At 32.1% G+C, this 21,586-nt stretch overlaps 3 protein-coding genes across 3 annotated transcripts; all 3 read left to right on the forward strand.

Annotated features, from left to right (window-relative positions):
* The first annotated feature begins 4,393 nt into the window (after nucleotides 1-4,393).
* LOC128393002 (fatty acyl-CoA reductase 1-like) lies at nucleotides 4,394-7,950 on the forward strand. The gene is made up of 7 exons (XM_053353100.1): nucleotides 4,394-5,100; nucleotides 5,169-5,458; nucleotides 5,543-5,722; nucleotides 6,634-6,975; nucleotides 7,044-7,292; nucleotides 7,361-7,618; nucleotides 7,701-7,950. The coding sequence occupies exons 1-7, from the start codon at nucleotides 5,005-5,007 to the stop codon at nucleotides 7,864-7,866; spliced, it is 1,581 nt and encodes a 526-aa protein (XP_053209075.1). The 5' UTR covers nucleotides 4,394-5,004; the 3' UTR covers nucleotides 7,867-7,950.
* A 419-nt stretch (nucleotides 7,951-8,369) lies between these two features.
* LOC128393003 (replication factor C subunit 4-like) lies at nucleotides 8,370-9,661 on the forward strand. The gene is made up of 2 exons (XM_053353101.1): nucleotides 8,370-8,752; nucleotides 8,864-9,661. Exons 1-2 carry the CDS (start codon nucleotides 8,521-8,523, stop codon nucleotides 9,637-9,639), a joined length of 1,008 nt encoding a protein of 335 aa, XP_053209076.1. The 5' UTR covers nucleotides 8,370-8,520; the 3' UTR covers nucleotides 9,640-9,661.
* Nucleotides 9,662-9,813: 152 nt separating this feature from the next.
* Nucleotides 9,814-11,293, forward strand: LOC128393004 (alpha-crystallin A chain-like). Its single transcript, XM_053353103.1, has one exon. The coding sequence runs from the start codon at nucleotides 10,369-10,371 to the stop codon at nucleotides 11,053-11,055; it is 687 nt and encodes a 228-aa protein (XP_053209078.1). The 5' UTR covers nucleotides 9,814-10,368; the 3' UTR covers nucleotides 11,056-11,293.
* Nucleotides 11,294-21,586: the final 10,293 nt, after the last annotated feature.

A 21,586-nucleotide genomic window follows, 5' to 3' on the forward strand; every position in this document is an offset into this window, starting at 1 on the left:
GACTGATGAAAATTCACTTGAATCCTCTTCTATTTATATACGATCGTCTTGCCTTAGCTCCCTCGCTTGTGTCCTTCAGTAAAGCTGATTATAGCAGGGCCTCAAGCGATTTCATAAACAATGATTATTTTAATTATTGTGGGCCTCTTGATTACTTTTTCAAGAACACTTTTAATTGCACTTGAACTTGACTACAAAGAATAACGTACTGAATAAACTAATTATCTATTCTTCTTAAAGTGAATTTAAGTAAAATAATTATAGTAGGGCCTCAAGTAATCTCATGGATAATGATTTTTTTAATTATTATAAGACTCTCAATTGTTCTTCCCAAAACGTTTTAATTACGTTCAATTGAACACAAAGTATGTATTTTAAATAAGATAATTATCTTGGCCTCTCAGTGTGTCCTTCATTGAAACAATTCATAGCAGAACTTGACGTTATTTTCATAAATAATGATTATGTTAATTATAATCTCTTGATTACTTTTTCAAGAACATTTTACTAACATTAATTATCAATAATAATAACTATCTGGGCCTCTTAATTGCAGCTGAATTCAAATTCAAGGTGTACATTTAACTGGCACGAAAGTTTAATTATTAAGATGATCATTAGATTGAATCATTGCTGAAAGTTAAAATAAAAGAATGAATCAAGGTCTGCATCGTACTTTGATCGTGAGAAAATGAAATGGTTATAATTATAAATTAATCATTAAGATGTGAAGAATAAGTACTGAGTTTTAGTTGCTTTTATTTGAACGTTAGCAAGGTCATGATAGGCTTTGAAAAGACAACTGGTTGTTCCCATTCAATTCCCTATCAATGTTACCAACATCATGTCTCTACGATAAGTACAACTTGAGATATTTAAGTTCAGTCAGACTGAACTTGGGAGGCGGAGCCTGATTGTTGAGATATTACATTGATAGTATTATCAGTTGATCTACATTCGATAAGCTATCTATCGACACCAATCTCATGTCTCTACGATAAGTACAACTTGAGATATTTAAGTTCAGTCAGACTGAACTTGGGAGGCGGAGCCTGATTGTTGAGATATTACATTGATAGTATTATCAGTTGATCTACATTCGATAAGCTATCTATCGACACCAATCTCATGTCTCTACGATAAGTACAAGTTGATGAAATTTAGGTTCAGTCAGACTGAACTTTTGAGGAGGAGCCTGATTGTTGAGATATTACATTGATAGTATTATCAGTTGATCTACATTCGATAAGCTATCTATCGACACCAATCTCATGTCTCTACGATAAGTACAACTTGAGATATTTAAGTTCAGTCAGACTGAACTTGGGAGGCGGAGCCTGATTGTTGAGATATTACATTGATAGTATTATCAGTTGATCTACATTCGATAAGCTATCTCGACACCAATCTCATGTCTCTACGATAAGTACAACGAGATATTTAAGTTCAGTCAGACTGAACTTGGAGGCACAGATTGTTGAGATATTACATTGATAGTATTATCAGTTGATCTACATTCGATAAGCTATCTATCGACACCAATCATGTCTCTACGATAAGTACAACAGGATATTTAAGTTCAGTCAGACTGAACTTTGGAGGCGGAGCCTGATTGTTGAGATATTTGTTTGATAGTATCATGAGTTTATCTACATTCGATAAGCTATTCAATGACACCAATCTCATGTCTCTACGATAAGTACAACTTGAGATATTTAAGTTCAGTCAGACTGAACTTTGGAGGCGGAGCCTGATTGTTGAGATATTTATTGATAGTATTATCAGTTGATCTACATTCGATAAGCTATCTATCGACACCAATCTCATGTCTCTACGATAAGTACAACTTGAGATATTTAAGTTCAGTCAGACTGAACTTGGGAGGCGGACCTTGAATGTTGAGATATTACATTGATAGTATCATGAGTATATCTACATTCGATAAGCTATCCAATGATACCAATCTCATGTCTCTACGATAAGTACAAGTTGATGAAATTTAAGTTCAGTCAGACTGAACTTGGGAGGTGGAGCCTGATTGTTGAGATATTTGTTTGATAGTATACTATGTTTATCTACATTCGATAAGCTATCCACTGATACCAATCTCAAGTCTCTACGACATACATAGCCCAAGGTACGAATATTGGACCATTCTGGACATTCTAGACACGACCAATATCGATTTTGGTACTTTCAACATATACATTTAAGAGAACGTTGCATTACCTATCCATTGATACCAATCTCAAGTCTCTACGACATACATAGCCCAAGGTACGAATATTGGACCATTCTGGACATTCTAGACACGACCAATATCGATTTTGGTACTTTCAACATATACATTTAAGAGAACGTTCATTACTATCCATTGATACAATCTCAAGTCTCTACGACATACATAGCCCAGGTACGAATATTGGACCATTCTGGACATTCTAGACACGACCAATATCGATTTTGGTACTTTCAACATATACATTTAAGAGAACGTTCCATTACCTATCCATTGATACCAATCTCAAGTCTCTACGACATACATAGCCCAAGGTACGAATATTGGACCATTCTGGACATTCTAGACACGACCAATATCGATTTTGGTACTTTCAACATATACATTTAAGAGAACGTTCCATTACCTATCCATTGATACCAATCTCAAGTCTCTACGACTTACACAGGATGAATTGACTAATTACCCTCCATTCATATTTACCGCTCTTCATGTTGAAGATTTCACTGAATTACGTCAGGTGTAGCAGGTCAGTTTCTGAATTGGACAGGTTAGGAATCAAGTTATTAGTTTACGTTACTTCAACTGTAAATCTTAAATTTATACAAGTTTCTCAAGACTATCACCATGAACAAAATTTCGTTAACACATGTGCAATTAACAGTATTGGTTCAGGCCATCCTATCACTCATATCGGATACACCGGCTGATAGACAATTGTTGAATCGTGAACTCATAACGGAATCTCTTGGAACAATATTTGAAAACTTTGTCCTTCCGGAAGTTCGTCCAACTGAATCGCAGCCTCAAGATCTTGATAATCCAACTCAGGACCATCAGGACTTCAACAAGTTACTGAGATCCCGTTCCTTCATCCACCATTTCCATCACCACCTCCACCATACCAAGTAGCACCAAGTTATACACCACCACCTTATGATCCTGAACCTGCATTGGTTACAATTGACGAACCAATTCCAGATGAACCAATTGATGTTGAATTCAATTCAGAGGAACCTGTTTTCGTAATTGAGTCCAGTGATTCGGGAAATGATGATCCCATAAACGATCCAGATGAATCACCAATGAGCACATCGCCAACAAGGTCAATTACATCATCAACCGTTTCATCGCCCAGGATAAGGACAAGGAGATCATTAATACCATCACCTTCTGCTTTGAGAACTTTCCTCAATCAACAAAGGAATAATTTAATTACACCTGTGGATGCTGTTGAATTAGAAGATTTCGTTGCACCGAGGACAGTAGCCCAAGCAATAGATACTATTGATAGGCTTCGATCAACTCAAAGGAACCTCCGGAACATGAACCTCAACTCGATGAATCGCTTAGGAATATGCTTAACGGTTCATCGTCGCGGATTCAGGACTTTGAATCAATGGATTTCTGCAGTTAAATCTCGTTTCAATATACGTAGGACGTCAGCTCTATTTTATACTAGATTAGCTGGAATCATTCAAATGTATCCCAGAATAAGACATCTTTCCATAGAAAGACGAGTTTTGGAAAATAACTTGTATATGTTTGAAAACATACATTTACTCGGTGTAGAAGAAGAAAGATTCTGGTCAACAGAATAACATAAAGTAAAATTGCATTATTACATCTTATTCAGTTTAAAATTTCAAATCTATTGGTGTATTGCAAGCAATTGTAACCCTAATAACTATACTAATAATCTAATTTTCAATAAAATGCACATTTACCCGGGAAGTCATTGACCTATACACGGTCATCTCCTTTTAAATGCACTTCCTCAATTATAAAGGGAAAGTTAGCAAACTTGTTGCAACAGGTTGTTGGCCTTGGGGTTACCCCGAAAATCATTAATTTTGTTACTACAAAAGTAAGAGAAAAAGAAAGACAAAAGAAAGAGAAAAAGAAAGAGAAAATTGAAAAAAAGTGGCCTCAACTGTGTATTTTTACTACTACTATAATCAATTTGATTAAAAAATTTCGTCCCAATTAATTGACAGAAAAAAGTTCTAAGTGGCTCCATCTAAATTCTTGAATTAGAGACAATTTTATGAGTTTTTTTCCGTTTAATTGGCTTTAATTCAACTTTAACCTTGAAATTAGTTGATTTTATATTGGGAATATTAGGATTATCAATCTTAGGAAATCTAATCTAATAATAGCAAAATCTCCTCAGGAAAATAATTGCAATAGTTTACTAATAATTTGGTATCAACAGGGACTTCGATTAATGGTTTTAAAGGTAACGAAATGATTTAATATGATCGAGCTGAAGTTTAATTGTGATAATATCTAGAAGTTTTTCCATTAATTGTAGTATCTTTAGTGGTTTGTATTGTTTCATGTCGAGGATGAGGAGAAATATGTCCAATGATTTTTTGTTTCGCTGGACAAAAGGTCATCTGGTTTGGACATTGAAGACTCGTACTAATTATTTCAATGCTCAAAGTAAAGTTTTATAGTTAAAAAACTAATAACCAACAGTAATCAACTAAATCATCAGCTCCAACAAATTAATCACTGTTTAACAAGTAGAGGGAGAAATAAATTAACACAAATTAACGAAGCGATCAACATCAATTGTGACGCTTTCGAATCGATAATTTTTTTCTTCATTCTTTTCAGTGCCATTCAACTTTGTCTCACTTACAACATCATTAAAACAGTTGAAACATCGACAATCAACGAATTTTCATCATCTAAAAGATAATCTAACTGTTAATCTTGTTTCTAATTGTGATCAAATTGGAAGGAGAAATTAAAATCCCATGGAACTAACTAATTCTGATTCTGATTCGCCAATTGAGCGTTTCTTTAATGGCAAGAATTTGTTCATTACCGGAGTCTCTGGATTCTGTGGAAGGGTAAGTGATTTGTTTTTCTCTTCTTAATTAATATTAGCTAAATGGAATTAATTCTCTCCCTTTGATAGTTGTTACTTTTCAAGATTCTCAATGAGTTAACTGGAATCGGTAAAATCTATGTGATGATGAGATCAAAACGCGGATCTAATGCTCGCCAACGAGTTGACCATCTACTCAAATCACAGGCATTTAAATTTCATCAAATTCCCGATTATCAGAGAGCCAAAATTATCCCCATTGAAGGTGATCTATCGGCAGAAGATCTACTTTACGATCAGGATGATCGCCGACGATTAATTGAAACGGTCGATATTGTTTATCATATCGCAGCTTCGGTTAAATTTGATGCAAATTTCAGGTAAGTTTAACTTTATTATCAATGAGATGAGTTGATCGAATTCGCATTATTTTTGTTTCGATTTTTCTTTTCGCAATTATCAAGGTCACAGTTCGAGACCAATGTCCAAGGAACCGAAAACGTGTTGAAATTTACTCGACAAATGAAACAATGTAAAGTTTACATTCATATATCAACAGCTTATTCTAATTGTCAATTTGAACGAATCGAGGAAAAACTTTATCCATTAACTGATGACATCGATAAACTAATTGCTAAAATCAGGTAATATTTTATTCATTACAATTAATTCGTGTGAAGTGATTGACTCAGTAATTAATCAGTTTGTATCGTTTTGATCAACTCTGTCTACCAATTTCCCCACATTAAGTTACTATAACATTTGAGATTTAATTGTTAATTGTTGTCTATTGACAATTTGATAACAATCAAATCTAAATAATTCAATAAAAGGTCAATTTGGAGAAATTTTCTCTTGATTAATAGCCACTAATTACAATCTATTATAATCTGATTGTCAAGTTATCATCTTATTGTTGATATGGTCTGATTTAAATCATTTAGATCATTTTGATTTAGATAGTTACTCAAATTTCATAACATGAGATTAACCCACTAAGCCTCAAACTTAACCATCAAAAAATTGATTCAACTTAAAATATTGATTTTAAATTAACTGTTTGTAAAGTTTTGTTTTCTTGATTGTTGTTAATTTAAACAACGAGCGATTGGTAGTGATTAACATTTTACACTTGAAATGATTTAAAGAGAGAGAGAGAGAGAGAGAATCAAAGAGATGATAATCAATGTTCCGTGAATTGTAATGATTTAACACTTTGATTGCTGTTGTTTGGTTAATTCCTCCAGTTACAGTTACGATGATGTTTTAATTGTAAATGAAATTATTCATCTCATAAAAAAAGTTAAGTGATAGTTTAAATTAACCAGTTAATTGGAAATTAACTCTTCCACTTTTACCTTTTAAATTGTTACATCTTATTTTCTTAATTATTGCAACTGAATAACAAGAGAATAATAATTTTTGCCAAATCAATCGTTAACATACATACACAATTAGTTGTAGTGAGTAAGTTAATTGTTTGAAAGAAGATTAAACATCTTTCTAAATTAGTTACTACTGTTTATTAATTGTGATTCGATTTGTTTTCCTGTAGATCGGTTGATGATAAAACTTTAGAATCAATGAAAGACGAACTTTTTCAAGGTCGACCCAATAGTTATGTTTACACCAAAGCGATGGCCGAACATGTAGTGGACAAATATCGTGGTAACATGAAAGCCGTTATATTGAGACCAGCTATTGTTTCACCCGCTATTCGTGACCCAGTTCCAGGTTATGTTGATTCTTTTAATGGGCCAGCGGGTTTTAGTACAGTTTCCACCCTGGGTATAGCTAAAGTTACTGATTGGGAGTTCAATCATCAGCTTGATATATTTCCAGTTGATTTTTTGGCCAATTCATGTCTCATCAGTGCTTGGTTAACAACGGCTCGAGAGTAAGAATATTAAAAACAATCATTGGGAAAATTTTTCTCACAATTAACTTGCCCATTTCTAATTACAGTATCGAGGAGCTTAAAGTTTACAATTTATGCTCCACAACGATCCGACCAGTCGATAATTACACAATGTTAGCCGACGGTGAACGTATCATGAGATCGTGTCCATCTTTGTACGTTATCAGGCCACCGCGATTACCCCCGAAGACCAATAACATGTCCAATCTTGAATATAAGATTAAAATATTTTACAGTCACGTCATTTTCGCATTTATAATTGACCTCCTTCTATTCATATTTAGACAGCCGCCAATGTAAGTACCAATATCGAATTAAATTGTTATCCTTATGAAATATTATTGATTATCTTTCGTCCAAACAGAATGAAGAAAATAGTTGGTCGGATGCATTATGCTCTTGATTTGATGAAATACTTTGCTAATCGTCATTGGACATTCACTTGTGACAATTATATCACGTTAATTAACAGCTTAAAGGGTAAAGATATTACCACTTATGATGTTGATATATCAAAACCAAGAACTGAAGATGTCCTAATGAATGTCTGGCTTGGAATAAGGAGATATCTGTTGAAAGAAAACGATAACACAATTAGTATGGCAAGAATTAAATATCGAATGTAAGTATAAAATATAATCGAAATTAATTAATTATTCTTAATAACTTCAACTATTTTCTTCTTCTTTTCCTTACCTATTCAGACAACTCTTCCTCTATCTAATATACCAAATTGCTGTTCTTTATTATGGCTGGAAGATTCTAACCTTAATACCTTACGTTGGAATCATTTTGTTTGCTTTGTTTGCATATATTTCCGATAATTTGATTGACATTTACAATTGTACTTTGATGATAACATCCTTATGATTCCTTGATCCACAAATGACACCAAATTCTTGTACAACACCAAAATCAATCCTCTTCTATTATATTCTCATGGCTTATTAACAATTTGAAAGCGAATCGATGACCATAAATAAACACCAATATAACGCGTACCAAACGATCTTCCAAATCGAAATGAACACTTGAATCCTTTTAATCAAATTAATCAGCTGAACTGATTGAGTTTTGAAAAAAATTCAATTTCTAAAATCCATTCATCTTGAAATAGAATCACAATCAATTGAATTGAAACCAAACACTTTCTGGTTCATGTGAACATTTTTTCACCACAACCGGCACTTGAATCACATAGTCAATTTCCAGTTATTCCCATTTCACTAATTTATCGATCAAACAATCAGAGAATCTCATTGATTAGAATAATAAATTAAAGTGATTAACTGATTAACCAGAAAAAAGACTCGTTTAAAGAACGAGTAGTATCTGGATCGTTGCGGGATCGATATTCTTTTCGCGCCAACTTGGTCTTTGTGTTTGAAAAAAATTCTTTTTCTCTTGACAAGCTTAACTTGATTGTTGTTCTTTTGTTTAATTTTTTTAATCATTTTTGGTCATTTTCTGATCATCTTACCTTTTTGTTGAAGAGGGAATAGTCAAGATAAATATTAGAGTGAAATGTCTCAAGAAATTAAACCGATTATGGTTCCGTGGGTAGAAAAGTATAGACCTAAAAAGGTTGATGATGTTGTTTACCAGGAAGAAGCTGTTAATGTACTTAAACAGTGTTTAAAGGGCGATGATTTCCCAAATTTATTGTTCTATGGTCCTCCAGGTACTGGTAAAACATCAACAATTTTAGCTTTGGCAAGAGAAATGTTTCAAGATACATTCTCATCAAGAGTATTAGGTGAGTAAACTTTCTATGAGATATTTTGGTCTCTTGTTGCATTGACAACCTTGAGTATATTTTATTTTCCTTTGTTTGAATTTATTTTGTTTTTTTCCTTCTTTCTTTTAGAATTGAATGCTTCCGATGAACGAGGTATTGCTGTTATAAGAGAAAAGGTTAAAAGGTTCGCTCAACAGACTGTCAGTCGCAGTGAATCAGGCACCAAATGTCCTCCATTCAAGATCATTGTTCTGGATGAGGCTGATTCAATGACTCAATCAGCTCAGGCTTGTTTAAGAAGAATTATGGAAAAAGAAACCAAGTCAACTCGTTTTTGTATTATCTGTAATTACATTAGTAGAATTATTGATCCAATCGTCTCAAGATGCTCCAAATTTCGCTTCAAACCCCTTCAACAAGACCTGGTGATGGAAAAATTGGCTTCTATTTGTACCAATGAAGGAGTTACCATTCAAAACGATAGTGTCTTGGAGGAATTAATCAAAGTTTCCGGAGGAGATCTGAGGAAAGCGATCACTTTTCTACAAACATCTTTTCGGTTGAAAGGAGAGGAAATGATGACCATAGACGATGTTCGAGAGGTTACAGGCTATATTCCTCAAGATTGGGTCCAACATTTTGTCGATGCCTGTAAAAAGCAATCATATGAGCAAGTTGAAGATGTTCTTAATGGTTTGGTCGCTGAAGGCTTTTCTGGAGCCCAATTACTAAATCAACTTCACGATTGGTTCCTTAGTGAAGAAAGTCCTTTGACTGATGAACAAACAGCTGAACTAATTGAAGCTCTAGCATTAGCTGATTACAGGCTTCTTGAAGGAGCCGATGAGTTTTTACAAACATTCAATGTGGCCTCAGTTTTTATTCAACTTCTTTCCAAAAAATAAAATTCTCATATATATTTGATTACAGCTAATTATCTGAAAAGTTACATCCGTGTACCAAAGTGAATCAAACGCCGAACAATCAAACCGATTCAATTTCTGCAATGAATTGCATCATTGTTATTAGATGTTAACTATAGTCAAGTAACATCCAGAAGCATCACGATTAACTGATTGCTCTCAAAGAAGGAAAATCTATCAATTTAACGAAAAATCAAGTTACTTTCTGTATTAACAGTGATACAATTAACTACGTTGGAAAATAAAGGAAAACGTAATTGAAATGAGGACATTAATCAACACTGGATCAACTGAATCAACTGAATATCTCTCATCGTTTCCGTTATTTACCTTGATTGTTTGGCTCAATTAGTGAATAATAGATTTCCAAGACTTCTCTAGAGGCTCCTCGGTGAATCTTGTTAATTCTGAATGATTAATCATATTACTTTCCTTCTGTCATGGTAACAATTCACTAACCATGATGAAAGAATCACTCTAATTTTCACTGGAATTATAAATTCCAGAAAATTCATCATTTCATTCAAATTGAATATAAAGTCAACTCCTTCCAATCAAAGTCAATCACAATCGAAAGTAATTCCGACAAAGCAACAACAATCAACGTGAAAACTATTTTTTAAATCTTGTGTTTACCTTAATTTTCAGTTTCTATTTTCCTGTTTAAACTTAATTCTAATTAATCTTGTCAATCTTGATACGTTCATCAAAATGGTTTTTCCTCATCATACAATTCCAACAAATCCAATGGTATTCAATCCCTGTGGTTTCGGTAATATGGTTCATCGAAATGTTTGGAATCATACAGCTCAGATTTTACGAGAAATTAATCGGATGACTAATCAAATCCACGATAATTTGATTCAACCCAATGCTGATTGTAGCTCATCCGCTTCGGCTTCTGGATCATCGGCTTGTGCTTCGTCCTCATCAAAATCCAATGTCAACTCAATCAATGGCGATACTTTTGAGGTGAAAGTTCAAGTTGAACATTTCAAACCCGAAGAAATTAGTGTTAAATTACTTGATACTAACAATTTAGTCATTGAAGGTAAACACGCGGAGCGATCTGATGATCATGGCTTCATTTCTCGATCATTCAGCCGACGTTACATTATCCCGGATATTTATGATATCGAAAAACTGGAATCACAATTATCCCTTAATGGTGTTCTTACAATTAAAGCTCCACGAAAACCAATTCAAGGTTCTAACGGTGAAAAAATAATTCCAATTACATTAACTTCCAACATATCATCTGTTGATCAAACTATCGACAAACCAACATCAGAATCTATTCCAGTCACCATGTCAACATCAAGAGATGATGATAACCAAACCACCATCGTTGAGGATTCAAATCAAAAGGAATCTGAAGCTTCATCCAAAAATAACTAATTACTAGTCAATTGAGTCAATCTGAACAATTACTAGCAATTAATAATTATCTCTGTTTACTCTCTGTGTTGTCAAATACAACCATCTGATAATTTATGTGAATTGGTAAACAAAGGCGAAAGAAAAAGATGTTTAATTAAATTCCGATACAATTAATCAATAAACTAATTAAATTCTAAAATGTAATCCAATCAATTATTATCTTGAAAGAAATAAAATTCTAAAAGTCAAAATTTAATCACATCTCTGTTGGAGCTTTAGCAGCACTTCTCATTGATTTTCGCCGAGTTTCGTAAGTATTATGGTTGGCGAATACGGACCTTAATTATTAACGCAAATCTTTGCAATTTATTAGCAAGTTTTAATCATTTCTTGAATATAACTTACGAGGAAAAAGGACACCAAGAACTTAGAGAAGAGATGAGATGAATCGCATTCAAATCTTCATCAGTTGAGGCTGAAACAATTGAAAGTATTAATAATATCGGGTGACCGAAAATGAGTGAGCATCTCAAGAATGGTAGGTCCTAGAATAAAGTTTCAAACGTCATTGAAAGCGCTATTGATCAGATATAAATGAATAATTTTTTTCAAAATTTTCGAAGCTCAAATGCAACTGTGGTTCTTATTTATAAAGGCCAAAATCGTGATTTGCTCTATGAGAAATTTATATGAGGAAGTTAAAGAGCAATTTTCGTTAATTTTGGCCATGTTGGATCTCAATAACTTTACTTCAGATAATGATGAGTTTAGGTATATAAGATAAATAGTCAAAAAGAATAACTTTTGACAAAAATTTTTGCATCCAAAGTAAACCATTTGCTTTTCAGGTCACTGAAAACTTACGTTACCAAATAGTTCCTAGACACTAACGAACTCAATTGAATGTTTGAAGAGATCACTTTCAGTGATCGTCAATCGTTTGAGGTCTGGATTTTGCTGATTGAATACAAGCAATCTCTTTTTTTTGCAAAGCAAGAGATGATTTTACGGATTCTACAGAGCGATTACGTTAAATTAACAGATCTGTTTTCGGAAAAACTTGAGAACGGAGAGACGTTGGCAAGAACAGATTACAGATATGAACTTAGGAGACCATGAGAATTTGTTTGACATCAAGTTCGAAACTGACTTTTCGGCAGGTCGAAAGTTCCTTAAAGAATTTAAAAAGCACTTCAGTGGAATTTACTCCGGTAATTAATAAAGTTGATAAACTATTTATATTTTCTGTTTTGATGTAATCAAAGTAGACAGTTTGTACTCCAAGTGTTCTAGTTTCAAACCATCCAAATAGAGCAAAATTTTCAGCTGTGTACCTTATATGTCTGAAGCGAAACTTGGTTTAGGTTGTAACCCAATGGGTTACATTTTCATTAAAATATCTTCAGGCGGGATAAACCTGGCGATGGCCAGAAAGCTCCGTTAAATTGTACGCTCATAGGCTTGGTTTTTTGTTGCCTTTTAAGCTTTTTATAATTAAATGAGCTCACTGTTATTACTTTGTTCGATTTTTTTTCTTCACAATTCAACAGAGTGAAAGTTTTGCCATGTTCTGATTTGGAACTTTTCCATAGAGCCGTTGCCGAACAGTGGCCTCTCAAAGTCAGAACATTTGAATGAAAAATTTTTTCAAGAAATTTTTTTTGGTCATTTTGGCCATCTAAAATTAGCACAATTAACAAGCCGAGCTAATCATTTTTTTGATCTGACTTTTCGTTTAGCAGTAATAGGCATTCAAAGATGCCTACTTATCCCGTTGACTTTCACATGAAAATTTTGGTCTTTTAAATAACAAATACACAAACTTACGACTCGACACTCACATTTTTTTTATTTTGGTCATACCGTTTGACTCACCAAGAGCTTTCAATTGATACCTATACTTCACACAATTCGTATAAATAGGCCATTTTGACTACATTGTATTATCCTTTGGTGTACATTCTCCTTTAATTGTAATAAATTGAATTGCACGAAATTAATAGAATCAGTATCATTCGTAAGATCAAATTCTAAGCTTTAAATGGTTCAGAGGAGGGTCTCTAAATTTTTTCACTTTTTTATTCTTTTTAGTCAAGAATCCAACTTTTTTTTGGTCATAGAGTTTTGAACGAGCATCTCAAAAATATCGTCTAATTTTATTTTTCAGCACCCAGACGGAAGATATGTGATGTGATTTGTATCAATAGTTAACTTTGATCTGTGAATAGCAGTTCTAGGTCTATTTTGGTTCGAATAAATGTCCGTTCTCCGTTATTACTAACTAAATCGCTACAAAATTTTTTGGAATTTTCAATTTTTCAAATATGAAGATAATATGTGTAACGTTCTAACTTGTATTTATTATGAATTAATGAAAAATAAGAATATCTTTCTTAGAAATTCAATGAATTTTCTCAAAAAGTAAATGAATTTCGATGAGTCAATGGATTTTCACCATAAATTTGATAATAAGATGAATTTTGAATGAGCTTTCTAAGAAAGTTATTAATTAATTTGTTTAAATGAATGAACTTAAATGAGATTTGAGGAAACAATTTAAGTTTAATATGAATAATGGTTGCAATTGGTGATTTTGGTGAACATTAGTTAATTTAGTTGTTGAATCAGAGTAATTAAGAGAGATTTGAAAAACAGATTAATTGTTTAATCGTTGATTGTCCTTTTACACAGCTAATCACACATCATCTTAGTCAGGGTGATTTAGTTAATCATATTCCACAATTAAGATATTAATCATTGGATTATAATTAAGAGTTAGTTACAATCAACATTAAACAATTAACAATTGAGAGGATAGAGAAATGAAAGAGAAAAAGAAAGAAGGGGAAATATTAATTACTTTCTTTTTCTCAATAAGAACAATTAATTGTAAAATTAACTATTGGATAAATGGTGAATAAGAATTCATCTTGAATAACTATTGTTACCATGTTGACATTACATATAATCAATTAGATGAAAATTAATCTCTACGTTAGGTCATGTCGAACCTTAAATAAGTCCAAATAATAGTTTAGGTTTTTCGTAAAAAGTCAAATGTCAAGATTAATCGTCATTTTGATTCATTCATATTTTGATCAGCTTTATCACACAATCAATTTGCGGTAATTTTTTTCGAAATCGGACTATTGATAAAAAATTTATAGAAATTCGAATACAACACGGGTTTGTCCTAGTAATAAGAGACGATTGAGGTCAGAGTCGTAAAACTTGCGTACTTATAGTCCTATCAGTTGTTCGCAATAAATTATAATTAGATAAATTTTCATATCATTTTTAACCATGCTCTATGGCCAAATGTTTGATGAGTCCATTTTTCCCATGTTAAATCTCTAATAAACTGCATATATGGCATATACTCAATTGTTATATCAAAAGATCAAGGTCATTCAGGTCACACGTAAAATAACGCGTTTCAAGGTTATTTGATGGTCATTCTATGATTTTCCACACTTATTCATCCTGGGTTAAGATTTTGAAGTTAGTTGTAACTGTCAATCAGAAGATATTTCAGTTTAATTAAAAAGGTACTGAGATTCTTTAATTAACAAAACTTATCATAACAGTTGACCCTAAAGACATAAGAGCCTGAAATTTTGATACTGGTGTTTTCACACATACTTTTTTATGATAATGCCTTCAAATGACCTTGAAACACGTTATTTTACCAGTGACCTGAATGACCTTGATCTTTTAATATGACAATTGAGTATCGCTCAAACTCATACCACTCAAGTCTCGAGTCTCTTTGATTCTTAGTTGCTGAGAAAATCGCAAAAAACATCGGCGAAAATAGCTGAATAGCCCTGTACTGACAAGTTTTGAGGTTCTATGAGCTTTGCTGTGTACGTTAAGTTAAATTTATTGAAAAGAAGATTTTCAACAGTTACTCAATTAAACTGTAATCAGAACACACAATCGTGTAACCTGCACATTAGCGAGCAACCCTCAATCAAACACTAAATAAATTCTCTATCTCAGACATATTGTAAGGGCAATCAAACAAAGCAACAGGGAAGCGTCAGCCGATTAGTTAATAGTTTATTTTGATTGCCTTGAAATTGAGTCCTAGTAAATTCCCGATGCCAAAATTAGTATTTGGCCAATTTAGGCCCATATTCACCAACCGTAATTAAAAGCTATGATCAACTAATCCTCAGATCAGACCGATTCCGAGTTTAGACTAAAAAGTTGTTTCACCAAGCTCGATTAGTTGATTCCCGATTCTTTGATTTTGGGTTCAAATCAAGTTGAAGTCAAATCAATTGAATATTAATTTAATTAGGAAATTGTCCCTAAATTGGCGTGTTTTTGTCTTTTTGGCCTATTTTTTCATTTTTACCCCTAATTTTTAATTAATTTTTTTTTAACCAACCGATCATCAATCATAACAACGGTCACAACAATAAAAAACTATTTCTCTTTAGACAAAAGCGGTAAATTTGAAGTGGATGAATTAATTAATTGTTTATGGAAAGACTTGAAATTAAGATTGATTTCCAAACAATTAACAAGTTATATGATTACACTGATCGCGTTTTCTTAATATCTCTGTTTAATATTTTTAAGAAAAAATACCTTTTTTACGCTAGCGAAAATTGTAGAAAAATAATAGGACATAACGATATTAATCAATTTATGTAAAAAAATTCAAAAAAATGAGTAACAATGGAAAAAATGAGGAAAAAAACTCATAATCAAAAGTTAATCGTGGTAATTACCAAGATTAAATTTTGATCAAGACTTCAGAGATCAATTAAAGATGATTTCGGTTGGTGAAACAACAATTTGAACTAAGATCAATTGATATCGGTTAGTGAAATAAGTTTTTTAATCCTCTAATTAAATTGGTAAGGCATAAGATGTAATATACATGTCCGTCAGCTCGATATTTTTACTTTGAGCTGATTTTTTCAGCTTAAAGTTCAAGCTACATATGAAAATGGACTTAATTGTTCAGTTAATTGTGTTTGTTTGAATTAGGTTAGGTCTTCGCTAATAAGGGTCGCCATGACCAAAGAAAGGCCTGGAGGGCCTGAGACAATCAAACCGAACTTTAAGCCGAAAAAATCAGCTGAAAATTGAATATATTGAGCTGACGGACATATCTTATGCCTTACCATTAAATTGACCGGAAATTAAATCTGATCCGAGATCAAGACTTGATCATGGTTGGTGAAACACAAAAGCTTTGATCAATCCATTCAAAGAATATTGTAAGGAAAATCGGGTTTATATTAAAAACAGCAGTAGTTCGTCTTCACTTGGAGTTTATCTCCAAGAACCATTCCTTTCATTGAGTAACAAACAGATGCCTTTCAAAGGAGAAGGGTCGCCGAATTTTAGTTTTGAGTTAAGAGTTGAAATTTTGTGTATTTGTAGGGCCACAAATACGAAGTCCAAATATATTTATTTTTTCCTGATCTGATCAGTAGTTTTCGAGAAAATCGAGTTCGAAGTTAAAACTTCATGTCACTTTTTCTAAGCAACGATAAGTTTTTAGATCATGAAATTTTTATTTTATCGACAACTTTTCATGCCTTTGCAGAAGATAAAATTTGTTTTGTTAAAAAAATATCCAAAGTGCTCCGGTCACAATTTTGTTGTATTTAAATAAATGGACGGTGATTAGTCCCAAGTGCCGAGAATGATCTGAAACTTATTTTTGAGACTATCCTAGTATGGGTTAACATGGTTGATCAAGCACTTTTTTCGTTTGATCAACAGTTTTACCGGAATGAGAGAGTGGCCTTTGACCTTCGAGGCCTAATATCTCCGAAACTACAATACTTAGAGATGTCTAAATAAGTCAAATCGCTGTCATTTAACCAAGGCTATCAGTTATAAACACCCAAATGTTTTACGCTTGCTCGAATGAAATATTATTTCATCAAACATTGTCAAACTATTTATAGCGAAAGTCAGAAGCAATAGTTTTTTGGCCTTAAAATAGAGTCACTTTCGCTATAAAACCAAACTAAGCGTTTAGCTCAGTGCCCGAAGGGCCACCTTTTTGGTGCTAAGTTCTTAATGCATTACCTGCAAGGAGGCTAATAAAACAATTTTATGCGTTTAACGAGTTATGCATTAACCGAGAGTTTACTGTAAATACACTTGTCTCAATTAATTAGGAAAGGAAATGTTTTCGTCATTCTTTACAAACAATTAAATTGTTCCCATCAAAATGATTATTGGTATGCCATTAGCGGCATCATTTCTCCTTCCTGAGAAGATGAAATAAACATTGGGTGAAAACAATTAAGAAGCTTGAGACGAGATAATGGAAATAAATAATAACCTAAGTTTAATTACAATTAAATTATATCTAAAGTGATAGTTTAATAGTTAAATAAACAAGAAAGGGTACAAGGAGTAAATCATAATAGTTGAAGGTATAACGTTTATGTTTTAACAAAGGTGAACTAAACTTAACTGGTTACTTGTATATTGTCTACACAAGACTTTATATACAAAAGGTAAAGGTTACCTTGGTCGAGGTGACAAAGATAAATTCACCTTGACGACAAAGATGGTAATCAACTAATTGATTCTAACAATGTACTTGATTGTACTTAGGGTTGACGTTACATTAGAATCTTCTAGATCCTAACAACGATCAAGTTCAAATTTTATTTAAATTTAGGCCCGTATTCACCAACCGAGATTAGAAGCTGAAATCGATTGATCCAAAGATCAATTGATTGGAAGATTAAATCGCAAAGTGTATTCACCAAGTTGGATTAGTTGAACCCAAGATCTTGATTTCGCAAATCAAATCAAGTAGATCTTAAATCATTTAAATTTTTATTTAATTAGGAAATTGTCCCTAAAAAGGCGTGTTTTTTCATTTTTTCCCTATTTTTTCTTTTTTACCCCTAATTTTTAATTAATTTTTATCATCAACTGATCATCAAACATAACAACGGTAACAGCAATGTAAACATTTCGCTCTTTAGATAAAAGCGGGCAATTGGAAGATGATAAAAATAATTTAATATTCATGGAAAAGACTTGAAATTCAGATTAATTTCCAAACAATTAACAAATTAAATGATTATACTGATCATGTTTTCTGAAAATCTTCATTACGATTTTTTTGGAAAAAAAAATATTTTTTACGCTAGCGAAAATTGTAGGAAAATAATAGAACATTGTGATACTAATCGATTCATCAAAAAAAAATTTCAAGAAAAAAGAGTTAAAACAGAAGAAATTAGAAAAAACGAGAAAAAAAAGTTGAAATCAGCTTTTAATCTTGGTAATTACCAAGATTAATTTTTGATGACCACTTAGCTAAAAATCTTGAATCAGATTAGGCTAATTTCACTTGGTGAAACAACAATTAAATCTCGACTTAATTGATTTCGGTTGGTGAAATGCAAATTTTTGATTGAGAGTTTTAGAAATCTTCGCTTAGCTATGATTCCAAATCAAATTTTAATTTTAATTGGTGAAACAGTTAAGTTTAACTCAGCTGATTTAATCTCAGAGTTAAGCTAGATCTCGGTTGGTGAATACGAGCCTTAATCAAAAAACCATTTACCATTGAAGAGACATTGTCTGTGGAGATTTTTATATGAAAATTGATTCTAAATCAAGAACTTCATGAAAATCGGCTCTTTATGGAAAATCAGCACACTGTGAGTGAAAAAATGAAGATTTTTACGTTTCATTTTTGTCTGATCTATTATCTAAATCTCGAGTTGCATATTGATATGTTAAATAGCTACACTGCGTTTCACAATATTTGGGACAATAAGTAAAACACAATTAAAACAATTTTAATATTTTTTCTTTGTAAATTGATAGAATATAAGTAGATGATAGTTAATAATAATTAGAATTAAATTAAAGGGTGTTAAGTTTAAAAAGTATAAATTATCTTACCTAAAACTGTGATAAGAAGATGACAATTTAATACAATTGTGGACATTTTTCATTTTCTTATCACAGTTTTAGGTAAGATAATTTATACTTTTTAAACTTAACACCCTTTATTAACCATTGATGAGTAATAATTAAATTTACCTTTTCTCTCATTGTAAAAACCGTTTTTAATCGTTTAAAACCGTAGCTTTACCTGTGGAGATTTAACATGGTGAAAGGTGAGTAAATTAGTCTAAATCAACAATTAACTTAAAAATTGAAACTTTTTTAATTTTTTTTGCTACCATCATAATAATTGATATTTTTTACATAAAATTCCAAAATATCAAAAATTTTTAATAAGATTAAAATAGAGAAAAACTTGATTACAATCAAAGTGAGTCTTCTGCAGGTAAGTACGGTAAATCGCTGGAAAATCAATAAAACACAGTACACAATAAAATTTGGACTTTTGAATGACCGGAAAAAATTTACCGCGAAATTCTTTGCATCCAAATGTACCACTTTGAAAGGCCATCGTTCGAATTTTAAGCTGAGGTCATATTCTTAATAACGCCAAACAAAACTTACACATTTTTCTACCGATCGGTGGCATTAGATTGAAAATTGAACAAATAGTTTTCGAGAAATCGGCCCTCAAGAGTGGAAATATTAATAGTTGGTTGTTACGGCCTGTCTATCTTACTCTTTGAAAAGTTTGAAACTAAAATTCAGACCCATCCAAAAACTAAGTTGAAGTTAAAAAAATTCTTTGGCATGCATTCATTGGTCTGGAATTAATGCTATTTGTTCGCATTCGGACGATAAATTAACCTCATGATAAACTTATTTAATGACTAACGAGAGAGGTTCTTTTGATTTCAATACCATTTTTGGCATCGGCTTTTTAGTAGGACTTAATTTCAGGACAATCAAAAAAAGTCCAAAAATTTCCTATGAAAGGCATAGGGATTAATCCCTACCTTTTAAATGGCAGGAAAAAGTTTTCAGAAAAAATTTTCGCATCGAAATGTACCACTTTTCCGACTTTGGGAGGCCACTGGTCATCAACGGCTCCACAGAAAAGTTTCAAACAAAAACGTAACAAAATTTTCACATTTTCTCTGTAGAACCGCGAAGAAAAAAATCCAACACGAAAAATGGCCTACAAGCAATAAGGAGCCAAAAGTAGGGATATTTGGTTGTTACGCCCTGTATTAATTGTTTGTATATTTACAATCAATTTAAGATCATTTTGATCAAAATCGGACAAGAAATAAAAAAGTTCTATCCGGTTGAATTTAACACGGGGCTCTATGCGCAATGACGGGTTTTGGCCTGTTACTCAGAGACGGTTCAGGTCAATATCATGAAAATTCATGTAATTATTTGCTTTTTAGTCGCTTACAATAAATTATTAATAGAATATTATTATCATCACTATTCTTACCACCATTAGGTTAAGAACGTAAGATTCCATGATAATCATACAGTCCTCGGCAAAAGTTTAAGGACAATCAATTGATTATAATGTATATTTATTATATGTAATTAACATCGTCACTGTTTTGGCCTCAAAATCTATCAAAAAATAATCACAGAATTTTTCAAGTGTGCCACCTTAAACGCTCACCTTTTTCATTTATTGACAATAAATTTCTTGAGTCCAGACACATTCTATTATCAATTGAGGCCAATTTTCGAATTTCGCAACTATTGAAACGCATCGTGAACTTCAAATAACTTGAGAAATACATTTACTAGGCATTTCTAAAAGTCCAAAGTGATTAATTATCACTTAATTAACCTTTCTTAATAATTTTACTATTTTACTTTGAGGTCATTTTGTAAAAATACGAACTTAAGGTTCGATTTATCATTTATTTCGTTTTTTTGGCCTTAAAAATGTCTCAAGAGAAAAAAATCACCAAAATACTAATGCATAATCTTGAAAAATTTAGGGACTATACAAAAAATAAAATTGACCCTTTCACCAAAAAGGTAGACCCAAAAAGCCGTTTGTTCTTAAACTACTACCAATGACTATTATACAGGGCTATTCAACTTCATTTTACGCAGATTTTTAGTTATAAGTCCAGAACCAATGAGTTTAAAAAGATCAAATCTCGTATAGATACATATCGGGACTGAAGTACTTCGTATAAAAAGTTTCAAGTTCATTGAAGTCATTTGAAGTTTTTTTTGAAAAGAAAAACAAAAAACCATTCCATCTTTGAAGTTATGATGTCGATATCAGTTCGAATAACGGAGATCCGTCAATTTGAATGAAATAAGCAGTGATTTTGTAAATTGACATAAATCGTGGTGCACTGTCAATGATTTTGAATTATTCATTCAAACTTGGATTATGGAATAATTTTTTTCATCACTATCTTAAATTAGCAAGAAACTAGTAGAAATTATATCTTAATTAGAAAAACATGATTAATCAACTAATTTGGTGATTGTTTTAAAAAAAGTGAAAAAAGTCAATTTTCACAAATGAAAAAAATTGGAAAAAGTAATACTCCCCCTTGATTTGTTGGGAAAATTTTTGGACTTTTTCGTTATGATCGCTCACTAATTTTTTATATTTATGATTTAAATTGTTTTAATTATTAAAATCTATTAGGTGGATCTTGCTGATCTTAATTATGATTTT

Source organism: Panonychus citri, unplaced genomic scaffold (genome assembly GCF_014898815.1).
Source record: "Panonychus citri isolate SS breed McGregor unplaced genomic scaffold, ASM1489881v1 Contig00138, whole genome shotgun sequence".
NCBI classification, from domain to species: Eukaryota; Metazoa; Arthropoda; class Arachnida; order Trombidiformes; family Tetranychidae; genus Panonychus; species Panonychus citri.

Coding starts and splice junctions, on each gene's coding strand:
- LOC128393002 (XM_053353100.1), top strand. CDS start 5,005: ATGGAACTAACTAATTCTGATTCTGATTCGCCAATTGAGCGTTTCTTT. Junction 6,976..7,043: donor TGGTTAACAACGGCTCGAGA/GTAAGAATATTA, acceptor TTCTAATTACAG/TATCGAGGAGCTTAAAGTTT. Junction 7,619..7,700: donor GCAAGAATTAAATATCGAAT/GTAAGTATAAAA, acceptor TTACCTATTCAG/ACAACTCTTCCTCTATCTAA.
- LOC128393003 (XM_053353101.1), top strand. CDS start 8,521: ATGTCTCAAGAAATTAAACCGATTATGGTTCCGTGGGTAGAAAAGTAT. Junction 8,753..8,863: donor ATTCTCATCAAGAGTATTAG/GTGAGTAAACTT, acceptor TCTTTCTTTTAG/AATTGAATGCTTCCGATGAA.
- LOC128393004 (XM_053353103.1), top strand. CDS start 10,369: ATGGTTTTTCCTCATCATACAATTCCAACAAATCCAATGGTATTCAAT.